General features: G+C 47.7%; 1 protein-coding gene across 2 annotated transcripts in view; it reads right to left on the bottom strand.

Moving 5' to 3' along the window:
* Positions 1-22890, bottom strand: part of LOC135401119 (glutamate receptor ionotropic, kainate 2-like) — a 161247-nt gene extending 138357 nt beyond the window's left edge. For both annotated transcript variants that reach the window (XR_010424722.1, XM_064633316.1), the window contains exon 1: positions 22459-22890. Coding sequence is in view for 1 of the 2 variants with exons in the window: in XM_064633316.1 (XP_064489386.1) it covers positions 22459-22564 (106 nt within the window). In the remaining variant the exon portion in view is untranslated. The remainder of the gene's footprint in view (positions 1-22458) is intronic.
* Positions 22891-25491: the final 2601 nt, after the last annotated feature.

Raw genomic sequence — 25491 nt, 5'->3', positions numbered from 1 at the left:
GCCTGAAAATTAGGCCCGTGCACTGCTCTACTATAGATATCATTCCACGGCCAAAAAGAAAACCTAAGCCTGCAATAAAATTGTATGAAGCTGGGATGAGTTTTCCTTTTTTTTTTCGTTTCACGCAGATTGCTTAGATAAAGAAGCAAATAAGGAACACCTTCTGAACACTTTATGAAATCACGATTGTGCTCCTGTATTACTTCGTTCTGACAGCAGAAGGTGAACAAATGCGGTGTTGCTGCCAAATTCCAATTGCAAATCTAGTCACGGAAATGACGATGAAACATTTTTGTGTACCACCCAGAGGCAAATTGCAAACTTCTGGAAAGGCACATGGCAGCATCAGGGATCATAAATCATCGCGGCCGTAGATGAGAATATTGTTAAAAGGCGGAACAGGCAAGAAGAAGAGAAGCGCCGGGAAGGTTTTCCTGGAGCACATGGGAAAACCTGCACATTCACTATTTCTCCCAATATAAATTATTGATGAAGCTCACCTATATATAGTACATCTGAAATTCGCTCTTCAACTACATCAACCATTTTCTACTGTCTCGTACGGACGATGAAAAATTATTCAGGCTGGAAATACACACCTGAGAATACGGGAGAACGAACAGAGACGAATACAGTCGATATTTTGGCAGGAGCACATTCAAACATATCGTATCGTACGCCTTGCTGAAAGCGCAGCTTCTCTGCGGGCCCCTCCACATTCTGTGCATTGCGTGGCTTCCTTCATTTTCAGGGGTCTTTACGTATCACAGAAGATGCTTATGCAGCTTTACACACCATCTCTCATCCACTGTCTCCTCACTGTCATGTCATATCTCATACAGCCCCGTCGGTATTGGGGCCGAAACTCAGGTGGCGAATTTCCCCATTCATCACCATAGTTATATTTGTTGTTGCCTGGGGCTGAAGATCTGCAAGGGTAAGAGTAGCTGATATTTTAAAAGAAATCGCACGAGGAAGTAGTAGTAGTACTTAACTGAAAAAAAAGAAAAAAATCGGGGGAAAGACTTGGAGCAGGGAAACGTTCGCACGAGGAAAAAGGATGCAGGAGGTGTTGCCCTGCGCTCTTTTATACGTGGTGCATGTGTATTTCGAAATTAGGGAGATTGAGGAAATCGTAAACGCCCTCCTCCGATTCCGTATAGCTGTCAGTGGATCAGATATCAGCAACGTGATGTCACCCACTGCAAAGGAATCAGGCAATTGACTTATCACGTTTTCAGAAACGTCATCGTGAAGCTTCAACATTTTCCTAAAACTCTCTAATCACACGGTTAGGTTAAGCACTAGAGTGTGCGTTGATAACGTCACGGTGAAGCTACCGTGCCTACCGGAACCAATCACGGAGTACATGACTCAGAATCTTATGAGACCATAGGGCGCGGTAGACACGGTACTCAGGGAGCCACGTTATCAACAGTCTACTAACGCTCACTGTTAGAGAGTATTAGTGTACCGTACCCTATAGCCTTTGCATACGTAAGTGATAGCGTTGGTGGTTCTGCGCACGCGCAAACCATAAAAGGAGCTTCGCGCTGTGCGTAGAACCTCCACTCTATGCCTTACGTACGCAAAAGGCGATAGCGTACGATGCACTAAAACCCACTATTGTTTCAGTTACGTTTGTTTCATCATGTTGTTGCACCGAAGAGGGCGCTGGATCACATAGCTCCTGCGATGCGTCTAGACGACCTCAGCCCCTCCGTCATCGATTACGTTTCGCCGCCGCGCAAAGCACGCAACCTTATCAGCCTTTTCGGCCTATCAGCAGACGCGTGTTTCCCGCTTCTTGCCCACCACAGCAAAAGATAACCTCGAACCGGTCTTCTCGTGACGTCACATGTTTGTAAACGGAGAGTCGTCTATACCAGCCGACGCGTTCTTCCCGCTTTTCGGCCACCACAGCAAAATATAACCTCGAACCGGTCTTCTCGTGTCGTCACACGTTTGTAAACGGAGAGTCGTCTATACCAGCCGACGCGTTCTTCCCGCTTTTCGGACACCACAGCAAAATATAACCTCGAACCGGTCTTCTCGTGACGTCACATGTTTGTAAACGGAGGGTCGTCTATACCAGCCGACGCGTTCGTCCCGCTTTTCGGCCACCACAGCAAAATATAACCTCAAATCGGTATTCTCGTGACGTCACATGTTTGTAAACCGAGGGTCGTCTATAGACGACCTAAGCCCTTTCGTCACTGATTACGTAACGCCGTCACGCAAAGCATGCTGGTGGGCACTATCAGCTTTACCAGGCAATGCGTTTTTCCCGCTTCTTGCCCACCGCAGCAAAATATAACCTCGAACCGGTCTTCTCGTGACGTCACATGTATCTAAACGGAGGGTCGTCTATACCAGCCGACGCGTTCTTCCCGCTTTTCGGCCACCACAGCAAAATATAACCTCAAATCGGTATTCTCGTGACGTCACATGTTTGTAAACGGAGGGTCGTCTATACCAGCCGACGCGTTCTTCCCGCTTTTCGGCCACCACAGCAAAATATAACCTCAAATCGGTACTCTCGTGACGTCACATGTTTGTAAACCGAGGGTCGTCTATAGACGACCTGAGCCCCTTCGTCACTGATTACGTAACGCCGTCACGCAAAGCATGCTGGTGGGCACTATCAGCTTTACCAGGCAATGCGTTTTTCCCGCTTCTTGCCCACCGCAGCAAAATATAACCTCGAACCAGTCTTCTCGTGACGTCACATGTTTGTAAACACAGCGTCGTCTCTGCAACTGTGGCTACGGACGTGGACAGATGGAGAGAGGACAGCAGGAAGGAGTGGGGGGGGGGACAGGGGGTTAGCGTGCGACCTGGGCCGACTCCGAGGGGAACTGTGCCGACTTTCGTTTGGGACGTCTGCCGGAAAACCCAGGGAAAACCTCAGAGCACCAACGGGTGGTTGGATTCGAACCCATCACCTCCCAGTCTACAGCATGACCATGCAGTAATCACCAACGTGCGGATATTTTTTCGACTTGACCATGCCGCTGGTGTTACTTGCTCTGCGGGCCAATAAATTCCTCACAGAGCCGTAAATATAGCGCTCTGGATAATGGAACATCACGGAACAAACATACGACACGGATCATCAATGGCAGTGCAGTGAACTGCTACGCTCTTATAGCAGTTATCCACCCACATCTTCTGCTCAGGGCTTGCCGAAATCAGCATACCAGACTAACTAACGGACGAAATACTAAGCAAGCTAATTTCCTGCCTCTGAGCATAGGCTGAAGCAACCTCCTGATACCATTTAAAAGACTACATCGCTCAGTACGCTCAATACCTCAGGAAGAACGTGCTGGCGCGAAGAATCGAACCTGGATCCTCCTGGTTTCTGGTCAAGATTGCTACCGTTACACCACACCAGCATAGCTCACCCCCAAGTTACAATGCCTCAAGTAGAAGCTGAGCAAGGGGGACAAGCTGACAAGGGGGGCGGACCTCCAACCAGGCTTTCCCATTTTCTGTTACACTTTCTCACTAACTCGTTCAGACACGGAGCAGGGCAACATCTGTGGTAAACAACGGGAATTCTCAGAGGCAAACTACGTACAAACCTGGACGATACAAACACATAAGCCTCCAACGCCAAAGAAACAATGAATTTCAAATAACTCGGGGGGGGGGGGGATGTGATGACGTGAACGTGATGTGATGACGTGACGATAACGTGATGGAACCTAGACCCTCCTGATTTCCGGATTAGGCTTATCCCTGTACCTGGACATACACAATGGCTTGTAATGTTCTGCAGCTATTGCTAGCGGCCCTCGCAGCAGCCAACGTACATTGCATCGAACGTAGCGTTTAGGGGACGGTGTACGGCTCATTTCTGGTCGGTCCTTCTGCCACTACGATGGACATCGTTATGATTATGACTACCCAGGGACCTGAAGCAACTTCATACAACAGTTGCGTTGGTAGTCACGTGGTAACTAGTCGTTACAGAAGCTGGTCCTCTTCCTACAGCACCAACTGCTCCTGCAAGAACCTCTGGGAAGAACAGAGCTGAACGAGACCATAGGGATTCTTGCTCCATTTTGCACGGAAACGAGCTCTGGGAGAAGACGCCGAGCTGCATGTGTCTCGAGGGATTTAGCTAATCACGAGGCAAATCAAGACGCAGCCGAGCAGAACTGGGGTTTGGGGTGACTGATTTATAGCCTATGTGTGCAAGCGTAGAACTAGATGAAAGTAAGATAGCGAGAACTAAGAAATCGGAAGGCCACACAGGTCTGGTCTGGTTTGAAGAAAAAAAGGAAGCGCGAGCGAGTAAGTGAGTGAGAGAGAGTGAGTGAGTGAGTGAGTGAGTGTGTGTGTGTGTGTGTGAGAGAGAGGGTGGGTGTGAGTGAGTGAGTGGGTGAGTGAGTGGGTGGGTAGGTGGGTTTGGGAGAGTGTGTGCGTGTAGCGCTTATGAATAGGTAGCAGTTACTGTAGTTCTCGTAATTAGAAGGGCAACGGAAATAAAGAGGGGGAAAACGTAAGAAAAGAAAGGAAAACACTGGACTCGGGGCCGCACGCGACTCGCAGCATTATATCGTGTATTTCGAAAGTTGAAAAGACTCAGGACTAATTTCGGTGAAACTCTTAGCTTCATCCATTAAGAAGCACCGGTACGGTTGTTGTTATTGCGTAATTAGGAGGCCACAGGTGGGGAAACGGTTCATTCGGCTGCTGCTTGCTTACATGGTTTGAAAGAAATGATCGTCGTCACATTTAACAACAGGATAGTGTGAACTATGGTAACGAGCTCGTGCCACATCCGTGCTATGCGTTCCAAAACTCAAGTCTGTGTTGTAACGTAATATCAACTTAGTCTCATGACGCAATTAGGTTGAAAGTTCGTACATTTGTTCATCAAAGCCACCCAGGATCTACGTTAGCTCAGATGTGGCATAGATTACACCGAGTCAGGACTACCAGGAAATATGTTTTCGGTGGAAAGGCGTCCCATATACCCATACAAAGAAGCTTAAATTGTAAGTGAATAGATCAATAAATATAGGTCACCAGTGTAAAGAAATGTTTTCTTGGACAACGTTACAATGTTATATGTACAATACTGGCCAACTAAAAAAATCCGAATTTTACAGAGCATCAGTGACGTAAAACAGCGTTGCTTATTACTGTTGACGTCACCGCCATGTTGGTTCTCTGTTCCGCTAACAAAATCATGTGCTATATATCATTATCCGCCTTTGTAACGACTTGATGTCAAGGACGGTAGCCTCAAACGTAAATCTGCGCTGGCGTGACCGTGTCTTGGATGTGATGGGTCCAAAATTTATATTTTCACATCGTGTATAAATATTTGACTTGCGTCGCTGTACTCTCGTCCCAAAGCATAAGCGCTTGACGAGACAGATAGCGCCCACGTGGACGCTGCAGGTACCTGTGGCGCACGTCAAAGTGATTGGCATCCCTTAAAGATACCAGCCTCAACGCGTGCCTCCATCGGCTTAGATTGGACGCGCTTAATGCGCTGAAGCGGGAACAAAAATCTTCACCGGCACGTCATCCACACACTCTGGTTCGACTTGCGCTCACGTTGTCCCCATATCGACTCAAAGAAGCGCGCGTCTGTCACACTTCACGTCAGAAGCAGCCATCGGGTTACACGCTACCTTACCGCGCTTACCTTAATTGCATCCGAGACGTCACAGTCTGCTAACTGGTCCCTCTACAGCGACCCCAAAAGCGCATTACGAACATTGAATTGCACAACAGGCCTCCCCTGCTCCGTTGGTCTACGACACGCTAAACGTCTACACTTCAGGGGCACCACCAGTGCCACGACATCCATTATCAGTGAGTTCTCGGTCACTGTGACACACCTGGGAACAGGGCCACGGATGCGGTCGTACGACAGTTGTCACCTGAGGGATAGAACCGAGATACGGCATCCAAAAGGACGTCTTGTGTTCTCGCTGAACGGGGATGAGACCTCTGGCTGAGAGGAATTGCACTGCCCTTGCGTCTGCATAATGCTGACCCCGTACTCCGGTTCTGAGTGTCATGAGTGCTCCCTGAATGACTTGGGGACTGGTCAAGATACAATGACGATCGAGTGCTAGCTTGTGCGTCAGCATGTGGCTGCAGTGCATGCACGCGTGCAGTTTGCGAAGTCATCTATATCCTGTGAGCCTGTCCCAGTTCTTATTGCTGGCGTCGGTTATAACGTATTATGGTCCCAGATCCACTCCTTAGATTATCATCATCATCTCACAATAAAGTTGTTGTTGCTGTTAGACTATGTGGTCAGAGATACTCAACCCAAGCAGCACAATGTAGTGAAAGTAGAGTGCAATGGGGTGGACGGGTAGGTGGAAGGCCTTGAACAGTCCCGTGAAACTAAAAAGCATTGATAAGACATATGCCGTCCACCCCTATTGCAGTAGACTTTCAGTAGATTGTGCTGCTTGGGCAAGCTGCTCTCTGTCAATTCGTATTTTCAGTTTCTCCTTTTATTTCTTTTTTCTTGTTTTTCAGCTGACATGTTCATGTATTTTTGTCCTGCAGTTGTTCTTGTTTCTGTTGCGCTGTACCTATGTTTCGGTCTACCGCAGCTGGTGCCATGGCAGTCCAACACGCGAGAGTGCAGAACAACCACGCCCACTTCGTCGCTTAGCGGTGCCATAAAAGATCACGCTGCCGCACCTGCAGCTCTGTTTTATTTCCCCCATAGAAAACAAAGTTATGTACAATATATACAGGGTTGCCAACATGGCTACCCCCCCCCCCCCCCCCCCTTCACGTTCGTAAGCAGGTGTATTGCATCCAGCCAGATTAGTCGCCACTTCCGTAGCTCTCAAGGTTCGACTGAGACTGTCTAAGCTGTAACCCGCATCCGGTTGCCACACACCAGATTCTTCATGCTGCCAACCGCCTTAGTCAGGTAGTCTGCTGTCATTCGGTTTGTTGGGAGGTACGTCATGACGAAGTTCCCGTTCTCTACTTCTCGCCTCGCAAAGAGATAATTCAGGTTAATATGTTTTGAACGCTGGTGCTTGACAGGATTTTCCGTTAGGCATATCGCGGACTGCTTGTCACTCCTAATTTCTATTCCTTTGGTGCCGTATTTGTTGAACCCAAGCTCATGAAGTAGGATTTGTAGCCTTGATTGCCTCCGTAGCGGCGATGTACTCAGCTTCGCACTTCGAGAGCGAGACCACTTGCTGCTTGGTCGATCTCCAACTTACGGCTCCCTTCGACAGCGTAAAGACGTATCCACTCCGTGAATGACCCGTTCCTGTCTCGTTCCAGCTTGCGTCGCAATGTCCGACGACAGGTTCGCCACATGCCCGGTACATAATCCCAGCGTCCTTTGTGCCCTGTAGGTACCGTAGCACCCTTTTCGCCATCTTCCCGTGTGTGATGGTGAAGTTGGTATTGTACTGGCTAAAAAAAAAAAAGTCCCTTGGACGAGGTACATTAAATTCCCAATCAGATTTTGATAGGGTATGGTCGGGGGGCTCTGCTCTGTCGGTGCCGGTTCGTCTGTGTATCTCCCACGTCCTGTTTCCATAGGGGTCTTGACAGGCTTGCAGCCTTCCATGTGGTAACGTTTTAAGATGTCATTTACGTATTTTCCTTGGCTTATCGTCAGTTGCTTAGTCTCCTTTTTGCGGTCCACTTGGATGCTAAGAATGTACTTCCGTTCGCCGAGGTCTTTAATGGCTATCCTCTTCCCCAGGTTTGCAATTTATTCTTCCATGGCCTTCGTGCTGGTCGCTAAGAGAAGTATGTCGTCGACATATACGCCAAGGATAATTTTGGTCTTCCCTGCCCTCTCCAGCACGTAGACGCAGTTGTCAGATTCTAGTCTCCCGTACCCCTGATCTCTGAGGACGGAGTCGAGAGTCTTGTACCATGCCCGCCCTTCCTGCTTAAGGCCGTACAGGGCTTTATTTTAACTTTCACACTTTGGAGTCGACACTAGCGCTTCCAGGGGGTTGCCCCATGTACACCTCTTCGTCGAGTGTCCCGTGGAGATACGCTGTTTTAACGTCTGTCTCATGAACATCCCTTCTTCATTCCCCAGTGCCAGCAGCATTCGCAGTCTGGTCAATTTCACGACTGGCGAAAAAGTCTCGTAGTACTCCAAACCATAGACTTGCGATGTGCCTACTGCCACCCACACGAGCCTTGAACTTATCAACTTCCCCTTCCTTCTCCTTCGCTCTTTCAGAGGCGAACTTACTGCCTCCTCGTAAGAGTGCGGCTCCTAGAGGTCCACCTCCGCCATTTCGCAGTAACTGCGTTTCGTTGAGTCGATCTGTAGGCGTCAGGGTGGCCTGCTGATCCTTGCTGATCTGCGGAGTCTGTGATCCTCGTTGTGTTCCTGCTGGGCTCGATCATCGCCCAAGCCGTCGCCCCTATGCAGATACTCACCGCCGCAACCGGCGTCTTCGGTGCTGCCCTCTGAACGCACATCTTCGTAGACAGTAACGACGTTGTCATGATCGTCATGGTTTCTGGTAGTTGGCTCTTGTGAATCCCACTTGCGACACAGAAGTTTTTCGTAGTGCTGTCTCACGTAGTTTTCCATATTGAGTAGATCAGCACCCCTCTTGTCTTCGACAAAGACGACGTCCCTGTTGAACACCACTTGTTGCTTTTTGGGGTCCTACAGACGGTAACCCTTTCTGTTGTTGCAATACCCCAAGAAAATGGCAGGTCTGCTCCTTCTGTCCAAATTCGTGCGAGGTCTCGCAGTGGTCGTCGCCATGTACGCCAGGCATCCGATAATTCTGAGATAGCCTACAGACTGGCGCTTCCGCGTGTAGATTTCTTCGGGAATCCTCCCGTTGAGAATTCTTTTGCTGCATCGGTTACGGACGTACGCCGCAGTATTAACTGCCTCTGCCCAAAACTCGGGGGGCAACCGCGATTCAATTAATAGTGATCTTGCTGTTTCCAGTAGAGTTCTGTTCATGCGTTCTGCCACTCCATTCTGTGCTGATGAATACGGGACAGTGAATTCGTGGATGATTCCCTTTCTTTCAAGGAATCTTTGGAGTTCTCCGCTTAGGAATTCTCCGCCATTGTCGGTACGGACCCGCTTGACTATAGCCAAAGCATACTTGCCAAAGCATAAAATCGTCGCTCTTCACATGCTGTGAAACGGCAAGGACATCAACGTCCGCATGCAGTCGGTAGATCCATCCTTCTTGAAGCCTGAGAACATAAACTTGCTCCCCTTGTACAACAAGTACAATTATCGTCGCTGAAGGTTACCACTACGCCACTGTCAGTCAGTTTCGATACCGACAGTAGATTGTCCGCCGTTCCGGGGACGTACAAGACTGCTTCGGCAGTTAACGTGTTCAGGACGCTTCCTTTCTGAGCCTTAAGGGTCACGGTCCCAGTTCCGCAAGACTCCATGGTCTTCCCATCTGCAAGCGTCACCTTCCTTGGAGACTCCGCCTTCAAGTTGCTCAGAAGATCTTCCGGTCATATGGGTACTCGCGCCGGAATCAATGGACCAGTCAATCCCTGTCTTCACCATGCTATCCATGTCTGCGCCGAAGACGAAGTGCTCTTCTCTGACCTCAGGGGTCTGAGATGATTGCGCGAACCTCGCTCCTTGCTTCGGCCCTTTTTGCATCAGGTCCCGCTGTCGATATCTGTTACCTCCGCTGCTTCCGGCAAAATTCCTATGGTCTCTCTTGGCATAGCAGTCCCGAGCTATGTGTCCCGGTTTTCCGCATTGATAGCAGTTGAAGGAGCGTCCTTTCCGGTCCAGCGGCTTGCTCGGAGCAAGTCTTGCTTTACATGCCACGGCGTGCAAGTTCCACGGCGTGCCTCTTCCTGCAGCAGGGCATACTTCAACCTTTCCTGGGTAATACCCGACATGGGGCGGGCATCGAAACTTCTTGCCACTCCATGGTACGGCCACGGCAAGCCTTGCAAGGCAATAGAAGCAATTTCAGCATCCTCGAAAGTGTCTCTCAGGGTTCGCAACTCCTCAGCTGTAGACTCCAGCCGATGCATATACTGAGTGGCAGTCTCTCCAGCTTCCCACTTCAATCCGTTGAGATTGCGCCTCAATGTAAGCCTTCACTCTAGGATTCGTCCCTGACTGACCTCCTCTAGCCTTGTCCATACGCCCTTGGCTGCAGCCTGGTTGATGACATATGCTGTCTGAGAACTTGACAGAGTCTGCACAATTGCGCTGAGAGCTGTTTCCCGCTTGCCCCAAAGGGCTCTCTCTTCTGTTGCTTCCGGTGGGTTGTCTTGAATGAAGTCCCCGTGCCTTCAAGCACGAGGTCATTTTGAACTTTTATGTCGGATAGTTTGTGCCGTCCAACTTCTCGGTGAAGGTTGTGAAGGTCTGCACTGGAGCCGCCATCCCCTCTGACGACATTTCTGACGGAGACTTCTCACGTTCTCTTCGATGAAGAGGCCCTCCTTCCTGGACAGGTCCGAAACGAGCGCTTCCTGGGCCCATAACCTATGTTGAGCTGTACCTATGTTTCGGTCTACCGCAGCTGGTGCCCTGGCATTCCAACACGCGAGAGTGCAGAACAACCACGTCCACTTCGTCGCTTAGCGGTGCCAAAAAAGATCGCGCTGCCGCACCTGCAGTTCTGTTTTATTTCCCCCATAGAAAACGAAGTTATGTACAATATATACAGGGTTGCCAACGTGGCTACCAACATTTTCCTGTTGCTTTTTTTTCTTTTCTTTTTTGTTGACGTCGACTATGTTTTCGCGGGCCCCTCCAACCGAGTGAGCACCCCTAAATTTTCCCTGTCTGGGTTTGTTCGAAACTTGCCGTCCAGGCTGCCTACTTTCTCATTTCGTTTTTCCTTTTTCTTATTTTTTAATGCCCTTTGCTGTCGATGTATACTTCGCCAGACCACTAGTATTCGAGTAGCCAGTCCTGACCCTCCGTCGAGGCTAACAGCTCCACATTTTTCTTTTTTTCATCTAATCTAATAGACGTTTGTATCATTTTCCTCCTTTCCTCTGTACCCTCCTCGTCCGTATACCCCTATCTCTTTGAAACTGACTTCAAGCTGTACAAATTACCAGGCATCTAAAATGGATGATAGACGAGAGACTGTGAGGGCGACAAAATCTAATAATCTGACGTGCATTGACCGCATAAAAAAACGGGGCGAAAGTCACCAACATAACAAAGTCTCTACCACCCAAGGAAAAGTTGACACGAAGTAAACTAGAAAATGTTAGCCTGCAGCTTCTCGGTTGGTTATAGCACGGTCAGAGTGACAAAGAGGATCGACCCAAAGGATTCTTGAGGAAAACGGAAAGTGTCAGCTACTTCTACTGTCGCCTCGATATATCACCCCAAGCAAATCGATGTGAAGCCACTATTTATGCTCCTTTTCTTTATTACGTGAAAGCGCACATATGACATGGGCTGTCTGCCTCCATCAAAGCCCACAATACCGTGAGTATTAATGTAAAAATAAATTTTCACACAAAGACCTGCCCGCCTTATCACTTGCTTATAGTAGAGGCTAGAGACCTTTTCGTCGTGCCTGAAGGAAGTATTAGAGTTCCGGAGTACTGGGAAATACGAGACTTTATAAACGCCTCAAGCATGGGCAGTATATACCTAGAAATATATGATGCAAATGAAAATGCGGTGCATGTTTACTGTGTTCTGTTCTGTTTGTGCTGTGCAACTTGTCAGACTTCTGCTTCTGACTGCGATGTCTTCTGCAGCAAGTTGTTGTTTGACTCTATGTTTCTCTCTTCGTTGATGCTAGTTTTTCCAATGTTGAATAAACGTTAACCCCCCCCCCCCCCCCTTCGAGCGTCTTCAGTTTTTCCCGAAATTCCACGCGGGATACATTTTTTGTACGCTTCCTCTCCTTCGGCACACACCTTCAGCTTCCCTTTTCGCGCAAAACCGGAAAATAAAAGAAACGTGGATGAATCATAAAGCGAGAGCGCCGTTATTCTCCGAGCACATGTATTTTCCTTTCACTTTTCGTTCTCGTTTTTGTTCCCATTGCAGTTGCATAGAATAACATAGCAGCCGCGGGTTTGGTATTGACTGCGATGCGCGGGGGCACAGACGAGGCGCTGAACTCACTAAAACCGAGAAGTTAGTTGTTCCGCCAGCTATTCATACTGGCAGGCACATTCTTTTTTCGCAAAACCCTCGCTAACTGATAGGAGACCGCGTTATGCCACAAAATGTATTAGATTAAGTATACGCTCTGGGCACAGCCGTAAACTCATTATGGGCTGCAGTGTAATGTGATTAGCATGGTACAAGAAACAGCGAAACAACAGCAAAAAGCACTGGCGTGGATGGGGCCAAGCGGCACACGTTCTATAGGCAAATACGTAGAAGGCAACAAGTCTGTGCATCAAAATAACTGCAACGACGCTGATTATGCTCGTTTATTCGCAAGAGCAAAAAGCTGCTTGATGCAAAAAGATGATGGTGATCATCAAAAAGAGGGACGTGTTCAATGGCCTTAATCTCGGGCATGCCTCTGTATTGTTAACGTACGTGTGTTAAAACGAGTGGCCTGAAGGAACTTTTTGTCAACAGCCGGCTTTCAGGTCATTGCTTTGACCGTTGGTTAGGCGGACTTAAATGTTTCGTGCGCCATAATTGTCAACTCAATCTCTGCAATTTACGTGACTCTTTCATCTGACGGTGACTCTCAGCTATGCGTGGCTCTACGTATCTCAAAAGAGTCCTCAGCCAACTTAACACAGGTCGCACACCCTTATGACGTCCGTCAAATTGCGGTTGCTAATTCTTATGTATGGCATCGTAAAACCGACAAAGCCCTCCCCCTCTCCTGGCCCCCATTCCTTCCTGCCGTCCTCTCTCCATTTGTCCATGTCTGTATGTCGCTCATAGCCACAGTTGCTTGGCGGCGCTAACACGGGACTTAAGAAAAGCGATAACTGGGAAGAGATTTTGACATGGCATCTACTCGCAACTCACTGTGAAGCACTATTCTGAAAATGAGTTGAAGGGATTCACCACTAATGAACCTGAACCATGGCATGCGTAGCACAGTCCACCAACTGCTATTCAAATGCAGTAATGGCAATTATCTTGCCGATTTCACTAGACAGACACTATACCGCTAGAAATCGATAAATCAACACCGTTAGCGCTATCAGATCTCGTGTGTCACCGGAGGCCTGTGCGTACCACCCTCATGAAGTCAACCTTGAATATAACGTATAGCAAATAGCATGATATTGTGCTTCAAAATCTTCTTCTACTTTTTCCGAAACCTTTGCTTGAACCATAGCTTAAAACCCTCTGGCCCCAATACAAACAAAAAACATACAACAACAACAGCTAGAGCTACATGCATGACATTAGGATGAGGCGTTTCACCGCAGAAAAACATATACGCCTACGGCAATTTTGGTGTCGCAATTAAGTTGCTTCATATATAATATATTCCTTATTTCGCGTGCCACTTACACTCCAAAACTGCTGAGAACAATTAAAGGAACCGTAAAGTGAATGGCAAACCTGTAGAAACTGTATAGTTTCCTGAAAGCTTGCCACTTGGACGCTTCAGATACCAGACTATACCAATACCAGATACGGAATAGTTCTGCTCTATATTGAGCATTTTTTCAGCAATCGAATTTCAAAGATTGCTGAGCACAGCCAGCTAGCGGACTCCAGAACCGCCCCAACCCTGAGGCGACCCACGCGCCATCTATTGAGAACGCAAGCAACTAGACGATAGACGAGATAGACGAGATAGTGCGACTCTCGCTAGTGCAATGAGCGTTTCATTGCGAAGGCGTACGGTTTGTGAATTCCGGAACACAAGAACGCAAACCACAAATGCGAGGTTATGCAAACAGCAGCGATACAGCGAGCAGACGACACGGAGACGTGGAGAGAGAGGGAAAAGCCAACAGATGGCGCAGATCACCTCGCAGACACGGAACTCGGACGTTACAACCGTTAACAGCTTAAACCGAACTTCTCAAGAATTGCTGTTGTTCTTCAACAAAAGACTAAGGGTAATTAGCAACCTGTTTCAAATGCGTTACGTTGTACTTCAGTCTCACGTGATCTCTGTCCGCCAATCCGGGGCCGACTCCAACGTTGTTCTTCGCGAACGTTGAGGGTCGCCAACTTTCAGTTTCTAAGAGTGTTCAAAATTAAGTGCTGCGAAAAGTATGAAGAACTGAGAGGTGATTACTTGCGTTTGTGATCATACAGCCAAGTTCTACATGATAGTACCTTGAAACACTGAACTATAAACAGTGTTTATAGTTCACTTTACAGTTCCTTTAAACAACAACAACTTTAATGATGATGATTGGGGAGAAGAATTATTAATTGTGACCGAAGCAAAGGTTGTGTCCCGAACGAGGAGATGGACGCAGCTGCATGGGACATCGGTTGCTGCACGTCCTGCTCTTATTGCTTTGTGTGCGGACAATTATATCGGTATAGCAGTCCTGAACTTTTGCACGCCATTTGATCCGCTTAGGATGGGAATGAACAATATACCTGCCTTTTTCAAGGGAATAGCAGGTCGACATTGCGTGACTCACATCCCCCCCCCTTTTTTTTTCTTTACCACATCGCCATCACCATCACCTTGCGTTTAACCTAGGGTGCCTGAATACCAGATCCCTCTGCGCAGAGGGAGTTAGTATTGAGGTACCCTAGTTTAACCTGTCCTTTCCTCTTCCCCCTCCCCCCTTCGAATCATTTTTCAACTCGTTCTGAGTGTGTGGCATAGATGCAGGCCAGCTGGTGGACAAACTCCATAATATGAAAAGCCTGATTCTGTGCAACAACTAGAGGAACAGTCGCGTGTTTGTCCTGTCCCTTTAGTGTTGCGTCCATTCACGTGCTTTTCGCATTATATGGAGTTCAACCCGTTCCCTTCGGCGACAACCATGGAAGCGGTATCATACAAGCAGATCGGCAATCAAGGTATACATTACTGCATGTGGCCGTACATTGCTCAGGAGGCAGAATGTTTCCTGCAGCACGGTGAGCGAGATGCGCGTGGGACATAGTTCATATATATGTGAGAAATCTGTATTTGAACGAAATTGAGAGAAAGGTAATCGCATCTATCCCCCATTGTTTGCAGTTAATTGCGTTCGCGTTGCCACACTTGCGTGCATGTTAATAGCATGTAACGCAGGCTAACCTTTCCCTCCTTTTTGTTTTCATAGTAAACATACCCCCCCCCCCGCCACGTCTTATTAAATTTACCTCTAACACAATATTGTCGTCAAGGCGTGAATACCTGACAGTGTGCAGGTGTCATTTTGTTTCGGAAGACAACATTTTGCAAAAGGACACGAAGAAGACACAAAATCTCAAAAGAATGGTCAATGTCAAAGTGAAAGAAAATCACCTTGTGCAGCAAGCTGCCGAGCTGCACCACTCCTTTTTTGCCTTCTTTCTGAGTTTTCGCCACTGCTCACAGATTTTAAACTTTGTGTAAATTGCCCGCATGGCTCACTAACACATACAACTACAAACGGTGCACATCGCGGCCGCCTTGAGGCACGTGTCCCACAAAGGAATGGCTAGCTCTAAAGAGCAGACACTTCTAATTGCACCGCAACTAACCTCCAAGGGAATCCCGAATCACCAATCGAAGGCCCAAGCAGCACAATGTACTGAAAGTCGAGTGCAATGGGGGTGGAAGGTATGTGTCTTATCAATGTACTTTAGCTTCACGGGTCTGTTCAAGGCCTTCCACCTACCCGTCCACCCTTACTGCACTCGAGTTTCAGTACATTGTGCTGCCTGGGGTGTATTTGTCACATTTACCCACGCTGAGCCGGCGACATGTCTCGACACCCCGACAGCGTTACTGAGGAAACAATATCTAATTAGTCGTTTCTTCAAATTCTAACGTGGGGCCTGCGTTTACATATTTCTCTCTGCATAGATTGTTTCTCGGTGCCTTACGTCTTCCCCTTTCCTTTCCCCGTTTTCCCTTCTCTGCTTAACCCACTCTACCTCTTTCCTGTTTATTTGTTTTTCTCTTTTTTCTGGCTCTCTTGTTCCACCCACAAACGCGTTTTGGAGCAGCCGGTCCTGGCTGGGTCGGGACTAACATCTCCATATTTTTCTTTCATTTTCAATTTCTTTTCTAATTCTGCTACCATCATCACATTGCGCACAGCCTACTAAACACGCACACCAAAACTTGCGTAAGGAAACACAATAACAGGTAACAGGTTTTCTGAGCCGGTCGAAACCAGAAGCGTCTATCACCTGTCAGCATACCTCGGCAAAACTCACTCATGAGCATGCTCACTCATGCTCACTCATGCTCATTTTGGCAAATGAGCGGAGCATGAGTGAGCGAACGGAAAGCCGGGGACGAGTGAGTGAGCATGAGTGAGCAAACAGAAAATTGAGCAGAGGATGAGTGAGCATGAATGAGCAAACAGAGAATTGAGCAGAGGATGAGTGAGCATGAATGAGCAAGCAGAGAATTGAGCAGAGGATGAGTGAGCATGAGTGAGCAAACACAGATTTGAGTGGATGATGAGTGAGCATGAGTGAGCAAGCGGCGAGTTGAGTGAGTGAGTGAGCAAGTGGCGAGTTGAGTGAGCATGAGTGAGCAAACAGCGAGTTGAGTGAGCATGAGTGAGCAAGATCTTCAGGAATACAACTATGTACTTGATTTCATCTCAGTTCCGGCAAGCCGGTCCCCTTTGGTCCTCCGATTTCATTGATTCTTTTTTATGCTAAAGCCACAGCTCTATGATGAACAGTGCCACTGGTCCGAAACTTGAGATCGCAGCAGTTGCCGAGAAAAAAATTGACGAGCGTGCCTGGGTGGCGTCGTGCGCTTCACAGAATCTTCCTCGGGTGGTACTTTGAGGCCGTCTCGTCCGCACCACGAACGCGCTAGAGGAGCGCGAATTTTTTTGCACGTTCTACAGATGCCGAACTACCACATAATTTTAAAAAACGGGCATTTCCTCTCACGAACTGTTCTATAAAAACTCGCGAAAACGCTCGTGAGCGCGATTTTGCGCACATTTTAAACTTTTATTACGGAAGAAGTACGCATGGTAGAATTACGAACTCCACACCAAATGAAAGATAATTAATTGCTCTCTCCAACGACGTATTACGCATAAATGTGACTGTTACTGGAGCATAGGTAGAATGAGACGGACCATGCTCCCTCCGTGAAAATACGCGAAGTTCGTAGGTCAATTCCTCAAAAACACCCACCTTTAATTTTGGCAAAAAAAATTGCATGGAATCCTGATTATATTACCTTTCCAATGGTGTAAAATTTGTGTATTCTAAACGTTTAGAACCGAAATGCCAGCGCGCATAAGGATAGCATGTAGAACGCGGCCATGCGGTTCCAACTCCGGCCACCCTCCGGCGTTTGTACTGATCGTCGACGAAGGGAACCTGGCTTTCATTACCTCCTGTGCCTGAGATGGGCATTTCGTGCCATATCGTATTTCGACTAAGGACAGGGTGCAAAGAACAAACGTTGCTGTCATGTTAAGTGCATGAGGAGAGCAGGTACAACGCGGCCCTACGGTTCCATCTTTCGTTCTAATCTTTTGTTTTCTGTTGACAGGCGCTTGAGATGTGGTCCGTATTTAACTACCTTGAAGCAGGGCAGCTGGCCTAATACATTGATACGCACAGAAGTACAGGAATAATACAACATTGGAAGCCGGTAGAGTGGTTTATTTGGTGACTGGCTTTGTTATTGCTCACCTTTAGAGAGAATTTACGAAAGACACTAAAACAAGAGTAAAATATAGTTGCGGTGCATGGAAGAGCCATACATACATTTTAAATACAAAACACAGCTCTGAAAGCGGAATCGGGAACAAATGTCACCTATGTGTGAGCGGCATCACAAACTGATTCTGTTGGAAAACATAGATTTGTATGCACATTCTCGAAAACATCACCAGCCAGACGTATTGGATCGTTCGACGTGCTGAAAACAACGCAGCTATGACCGAGGTTCAAACATGTCCTCGGCGGTTCTTGCTAGCTGAACTCCAGATACTGCATGACTTTCAGATGCTTTGTACCACACATGGCATGAACGGATCCCTGTCACTGGCCGAACCAGCTCCCATTCATCCTTTTTCGAAGTTCGAAAGGCTGCAACCTGAGCCGACGGAATGTGCAGCAGTTCCGTGGCGTGTTCCTTCTTTTTGAGAGCGCACACAAAGTCTTCAGCGGTTTGAATAGCTTCAGCAGGTGGACATCGCAAGTTATCCAAGCTTGCGATATGTTTCAAAGAGCCCCCGACCCCATCGCACACATTTTTTCCATGGCCACTGGCAGAGAAAATCCATCGCAGTAACAAGTTGTTTTTTCCCATTTCATAGAGCTGGTACCTGTTCTTAAAGTGCGCTGCAGCACTGTCGGACACGTATACCACATGGGAAAACACGGGCAGGATGTCTTGTATAGCCTTGGTTATGTTTTGGAGGGCAAGAAGGGCATGTGTAGTATCGTGAGATAGGTCGTCACTCACTGTTGCAAAACTTTTTGTCGAAGACATGGTGGTTACGACACAGGTGAATAAGGATATTTGATCCGCCTTCCAATAGCGCCCTTGGACCTCACTTGAGAAGTTGACTCTCCAGTTTTCTGCAAAATCGAAGTGCATGACGACATGTCTTGGATCCACGAAGGCCTTCTCGTTCCAAATGGCGCTTCTTTGTTGTATATATATTCATGCTTGGTGTACAGAGCAGCACATTTCCTGACCGCCTTCAGGAATACCGATGCCTTTAGCGTCTTCCTAATGAGGTCACCAGATTCCCAGAGAGCCATATCAACGTCGTCGGCACGGTCCATCCTTAGCTTCTGTAGGTTGTTCCTTTTGGCCCCTTGACAACTGCGACACTCTTGCAAAAAGCATGTCCTTTGTGGCTCGGGACATACAGACATCGCATTCAGTTGTTCTCTGCTTAGCTGGATGGATGACGCACTGTTTATGGCGGCGATGATCAAATCAAAGTTTGCGCAGTACAAACACACGCTCTGTTCCGGACGTGGGTCTGTGCGAACCCACTTAGGCCGAAGTGTGTACAACTTCGTCAGTCCTATATTGATGTCCGGATGAGCGCTCTTGAGCAGGCTAAACGTTTCCCGTATTGAACGAGTCATAAAGCGCTTTGCAACAGCGACTCTCTTCCCTCTTTTTTGTTGGGACTTTGGACAGAACAGTCCTTTTCGTCTTCAAGGTAGTACCGGAGTGCAACCTGTACGTCGTTCTCGCTGACAGGATGCCCCCATAATTGTCCGGCATCGCCCACACTCCCTGCTTCCCTCTCAGACTTTTTGATTTTTCTATCACATATTTCGTTGCATCCGGGATCAGTCCTACTATTTCTTTTTTCGTCATGTTTTCAGGAAGAAGCGTAAGAATCTGGCATCTTTCTTGATTGGAGGTGCACTTCTGATAAGCGGTCCTCATGTTGCGCAAAAGGATAGAACATCTCGTGCAGTCTGTTCCGGATGTGGTCGGTTCGTCTACGTCATATGCATCACGTATTCTGCGGCTTATTGACCTGCTCAATGCGTCGCCAACTTCTCTCCGTTTCCGTGACGCATACGACCCTTTTGAGAGATCCCGGCTGCCGCAGCGGCGTTACGTCTATATTTGCCGTCGAAATACTCTTATTAATTTCTTGAATAATGTCCTCGCTCTGAACATAGTCTGTGCAACAGATAGAGCAACGGGCGAGGACTGCGATAGGTCACTAATTGCTGAACGAAAGCGCGCAGCACAATTCTTACATAGTTGGTCCTCACCGCTGACTTCATCACGTCGCTCAGGGTCGAGAAGCGCCTTCAGCGCGCCGATGTCAAGGCTTGACACAGTTGTGAATCCACTCTGGCGAAGAATCCTTTTCCGATGTCGACGTGCATAATCGGCACAAAACGCACGTTCCTCACTATAAATGTTCCGAGCCATGGAGATGACTTCCAACGCTGACGAACCCAAAGTTATTCAGACACCTCACTCATCCGCTGCATCGTCGACGGCAGGTCCGTGCATTATTGGCCACACGCGGCGACCAAATGAACCTGTCCACACCGCAGCAAGGTCATTTTTGTTAGGAAGTCTGGCGTCTGGTGTCCCCAGTGCGGGTTTGTGTATTACTTATAATCCGTATGTACATCCGGCAAAGGCGATGGGACGCGGGCACAAGTTTGGGTGAAAGAGAATATAGCCTCCGCGTCACGCAACCTGATACCAAAGTTTCTTCTTTGCAGCCTGTCCGTAGTCGAAATACGATATGGCATTAAATCTCCATCATAGGCACAACAGGTGATGAAATGGAGTGTAGCATAGATACGTGGAAGTCAGGTTCCCTCAGTCGACGATCAGTACAAACGCCGAAGGGTGGCCGTAGTTGGAACCGCATGGCCGCGTTGTACATGCTCTCTTTATGCGCGCTGGCATTTCGGTTCTAAACTTTTAGAATACACAAATTTTACACCATTGGAAAGGTAATATAATCAGGATTCCATGCATTTTTTTTTTTGACAAAATTAAAGGTGGGGTTTTTGAGGAATTGACCTACGAACTTCGCGTATTTTCACGGAGGGAGCATGGCTCGTCTCATTCTACCTATTCTACAGTAACACTCGCATTTATGCGTAATACGTCGTTGGAAAGAGCAATTAATTATCTTTCATTTGGTGCAGAGTTCGTAATTCTACCATGCGTACTTCCGTAATAAAAGTTTAAAATGTGCGCAAAATCGCGCTCACGAGCGTTTTCGCGATTTTTTATAGAACAGTTCGTGAGAGGAAATGTCCGTTTTTTAAAATGATGTGGTAGTCCGGCATCTGTAGAACGCGCAAAAAAATTCGCGCTCCTCTAGCGCGTTCGTGGTGCGGACAAGACGGCCTCCAATTACCACCCGAGGAAGATTCTGTGAAGCGCACGACGCCACCCAGGCACGCTCGTCAATTTTTTTCCCGGCAACTGCTGCGATCTCAAGTTTCGGACCAGTGGCACTGTTCATCATAGAGGTGTGGCTTTAGCATAAAAAAGAATCAACGAAATCGGAGGACCAAAGGGAACCGGCTTGCCTGAACTGAGATGAAATCGCTTCATTCATCTCTTCTATCATTAGTTGCAGGTGTCTCTCGATAATTTTAACAAATGAATAAGAGTACGGGACTTCACTGTTGCATAGTCTAGAAAACCTCGTCATAAACATTGGGGAGTGAGGCTAACACCCCTCCATGACGGAAGTGCACGCAACCCCCTTAATTAAATACAATCATGGAAGTCGCTGCAACGCCCTCTCCGTAGGCGATGGTGTCAGAGGCCGAGCACCATTTTACTCCCTTTTGACTCTCTTTTTCATAAGCGTGTAGCCCATTACATTTTTGGTGATAAGCGTCCTGCATCAGGGGCGTAGCCAGAAAAAAAACAGGAAGGTTTATATGGGAGGGGAGGGGTTTCTCTCTCTCTCTTACCTCTCCGAAATGTACTACCAAAGGTGCGGTTTCTAGAGAAGGCTTCAGCTCCCCCCCCCCCCTTTGTCGCTACTCCTCTGTCCTGCATTGCTCTATAACCTGTATCCCGCAAGATTACCACCGCCCCAACAGGAGCGATATCTCCCGAGTTCCGACCACGGCCCTCGTACGTACATGTAATACAAGTTTTCCTGTGCAGCTGAGCATGAGTGAGCATCCTGAAGAAGGTGAGCATGAGTGAGTGGGCAATGAGCTCAGCTGCCTGTGAGTGAGCATGAGTGGGCGAGGGATGAGCTCAGCTGCCGTTGAGTGAGCATGAGTGAGCGAGCGATGAGCTGAGCTACCGTTGATTGAGCATGAGTGAGCGAGCAATGAGCTGAGCTTCCAGTGAGTGAGCATGAATGAGCGGGCGATGAGCTGAGCTGCCGGTGAGTGAGCATGAGTGAGCGGGCGATGAGCTGATCTGCCGGTGAGTGAGCATGAGTGAGCGGGCGATGAGCTGAGCTGCCGGTGAGTGAGCATGAGTGAGCGGGCGATGAGCTGAGCTGCCGGTGAGTGAGCATGAGTGAGCGGGCGATGAGCTGATCTGCCGGTGAGTGAGCATGAGTGAGCGGGCGATGAGCTGAGCTGCCGGTGAGTGAGCATGAGTGAGCGGGCAGTGAGCTGAGCTGCCGGTGAGTGAGCATGAGTGAGCGGGCAATGAGTCGAGTTGCTGGTGAGTGAGCATGAGTGAGCGGCGGTCCAAAGTGCCGACCTCTGCCTGTCAGCTCCGAAACCCGTTCTGAACGTCATATTATATTTTCCTCAAACACACATACGGCGATAACGCACCATCCACTCTCCAGAAAAGAAACAACAACAATCCATACGATAATTCGCGGCTTTTACGTCGCGAGACAACTATGATCCAAACAACAACAACATTATGAAAGGTGGTGCCGCGAGGTGAAAAGAAACAAGTGAAGTGAACTCACCAACGTATATCGTGTCTGGCAAGGCAACAGCATGAAGGCCAAAGCAGGCGAGAGCTACGATCCACACACAAACATTGTTTACGCAATTCCACTTCGGCTGGACCATGTCAATCCAGGTAAATGAAGCAGACGCTCTACGGAACAATAGCTACACACAAACACATAAAGGAGAGAGTGAGAGAGAGAGATAGGAAAAAGAATAAGCAGCGGCAAGTTTCCGTTCCACTTTTAAATCACCACACTGTCATCTTGCGATCAAAACACGCAAGTATCCCTGAAGTTCGTATGCTCGTAAAACTGCCGTAGATCTCTCGGCAAAGCTGTTATTCGGTAATCAGACGGGAACAATCAGGAAACGTGAGCATAAAGTGTGACTAGTATACGATCAAATGAGCATGAGTCGCACGTGGGGTCCGGAAGAGCACTAGAGCTCGGCTCAGTGTGTTCGGTAACCGACTTAGGTTGGGTGGCCTCCGTGCGCATGCCTCGAAATCGAGAGAGGAGGGTAGGCAAGGGGGAACGGGAGAACGGGAAGGCAAGTGCTGCCAACAAAAAATATTGGAAACACTTGTAAGCTGTGGCAGCCTCGAGAGTTCGTCGCCTATATATTTGCATTCTTCTATGCAGGTTTATTTTGCAAAAAAAAAAAAGAAAAAAAAAAAAGGGAAGGGTCCCTTGTTGCAAATATGGTGATTTCGAAATTTGCTTATAACGGAGCAGGCGGTATGAGCCTAAGAAGATACAAGTACGGTGTGCGACGAACAGGACTGCAACACTGACTTCCTGTATACATTTGGAGCTTGTACCTCTTACACGGCCGTGGAAAGATTCTTGCTGAAAAGATATGACCAAGTTTGAGAGCTTTTATCCCGTATTTTTTATCCCGAGGATTTGAATATGGCTGTGCGAATATCATTTTAAAACCGAAGCGAGTTAGCAATGTACCTGATTCCAACATGAATACAGCATGTGCACATAATACATGCATAGCGATCTTCGTGCGAACATCAACAACAGCAACTTTATTACGAGATGATAGATGGAGAGTTTCATCGCCAGGGCCGATACTCTACCCCATTGCTGGTGATGATGCGGGGAATGAAACGAGCCCCTCCCTTATGAAAATGGATTTTTCCTTTCTGCAGACTTCTTGTGGACTTCTTGTTTCCTGGCTTGACAGTGTGTTCACTTTGACTTCTTGCTGATCAAGTCAACAGATTGACATCATTTTGGCAATCTCTTGAACTACCTGCTGTGTACCTTCTGTTGACAAGGTATATAGATGCCGTTGTTGACAGTTTGTGGACTTTCTATGCGCCTATGTCGCAAGTACTTATTTCAACCGTTTTTTTTTTCTACATAGATGAATTCCGTATTATTACTTACTGCATTATCGGTCCTTGCATCCTTTGGTCCCTCTCCGTTTAGGGGAAAAAAATTCGTGGGCAGGGTAAGTGCTGCTTCGGACTTTGCTGAAAAACAAGAAAGGAACTGAAAGAAAGAAGCTCAACTAGGCGGCCAGATTTCTTACCGTTGAAAGTGCTCCGAGATCTTCGTTAATGGTTGATTGGAATTTGTGAATGAGATAGGATTCGCTTGTTCTCTGCACCGATCTGAGCTAAAATTTGACTGGAGAATGAAAAGTGACACATTATTTAGGGAATGACCTGGTTGTTTGAAATGACGAGAGGCCGGGAGGTTTGGCTTTTTTGTAACCTCAGACCGGTGGTTGTTGAACCTGATCCGGAATGATGTTTTGGTCTGACCTACGTATTGTGCTTGGCACATGTCGCACTGAATGACATAAATGACGTTAGATGAATTACAGTCAAAGTCACCATTAATTTTGACGGAAAAATTAGAATTAGTGCTTTTAAGTACTTGGGCACTTTGCATTAATTTGCATATTTGACACCTGCGACCATTGCACGGGCGGCAGCCGGTTCGTGGATGTGCTGGCTGGCTAACCTTACAGCTAACTAGATTATCGTGCAGGTTGCGTGCGCGCCTGTACCTATCCCGCGGTGGCAGAGGGAAAATTTGTCCCGTGCGCACTGATTGGAGAATGATGCTGTGGTGACGGTTTAGTATACTGTTAACGCTTGGAATATTGCTGCTAAATGTTAAAATGAGGTTTACGGAACCATTATCAATCATGCGTTTGTGGTTTTGGAACAGGGCTTTGCGATCTACTTTGCGGGCTCTGTTTAGTGCGTCGTCAACCAAATTAGGTGGAAATTGGCGATCGATGAATGTTTAAGTTCAGCTAGATTGCTGCTCAGGTCGTCGTCACTGGAACAGATACGCCTGTACCGAAGTGCCTGGCTGTAAGGGATGGCAAGTTGAGTATGACGCGGGTGACAACTGTTAAATGCTAGGTACTGTTGAGAGTCCGTAGGTTTACGGAACAGGTTTGTGGACAAGACTCCGTTGGTTAAATTTACCTGGACATCTAAGAAATTGACTGTGAAAGCGGAATACGAATGGATGAACTTGATGGCCGGATGTGCTTGGTTAAAGTCGCCGATAAATGTGATTAGGTCACTTTCTGAGTGTGGCCACACCATGAAGACGTCGTCGAGGAACCGCTTGTAAAGCGTGGGCTTCTTTACGCGCTTGGACGCGTCATTGACTTGCAAGTAGTTCTTACCGTCGAATTCAAAATTTCAAGCGGTTCCTCGACGACATCTTCATGGTGTGGCCACACTCAGAAGATGACCTAATCACATATATCGGCGACTTTAACGAAGCACTTCCGGCCATCAAGTTCACGCATTCGTATTCCGCTTTCACTGTCAACTTCTTAGATGTCCAGGTAAAGTTAACCAACGGAGTCTTGTCCACAAACCTGTTCCGTAAACCTACGGACTCTCAACAGTAGATAGAAGATAGAAAGTAGATCGCAAAGCCCTGTTCCAAAACCACAAACGCATGATTGATAATGGTTCCGTAAACCTCATTTTAACATTTAGCAGCAATATTCCAAGCGTTAACCAGTATACTAAACCGTCACCACAGCATCGTTCTCCAATC

This window comes from Ornithodoros turicata, chromosome 7, assembly GCF_037126465.1.
Source record: "Ornithodoros turicata isolate Travis chromosome 7, ASM3712646v1, whole genome shotgun sequence".
NCBI classification, from domain to species: domain Eukaryota; kingdom Metazoa; phylum Arthropoda; class Arachnida; order Ixodida; family Argasidae; genus Ornithodoros; species Ornithodoros turicata.
This window is presented reverse-complemented; position numbering and strand designations above follow the sequence as displayed.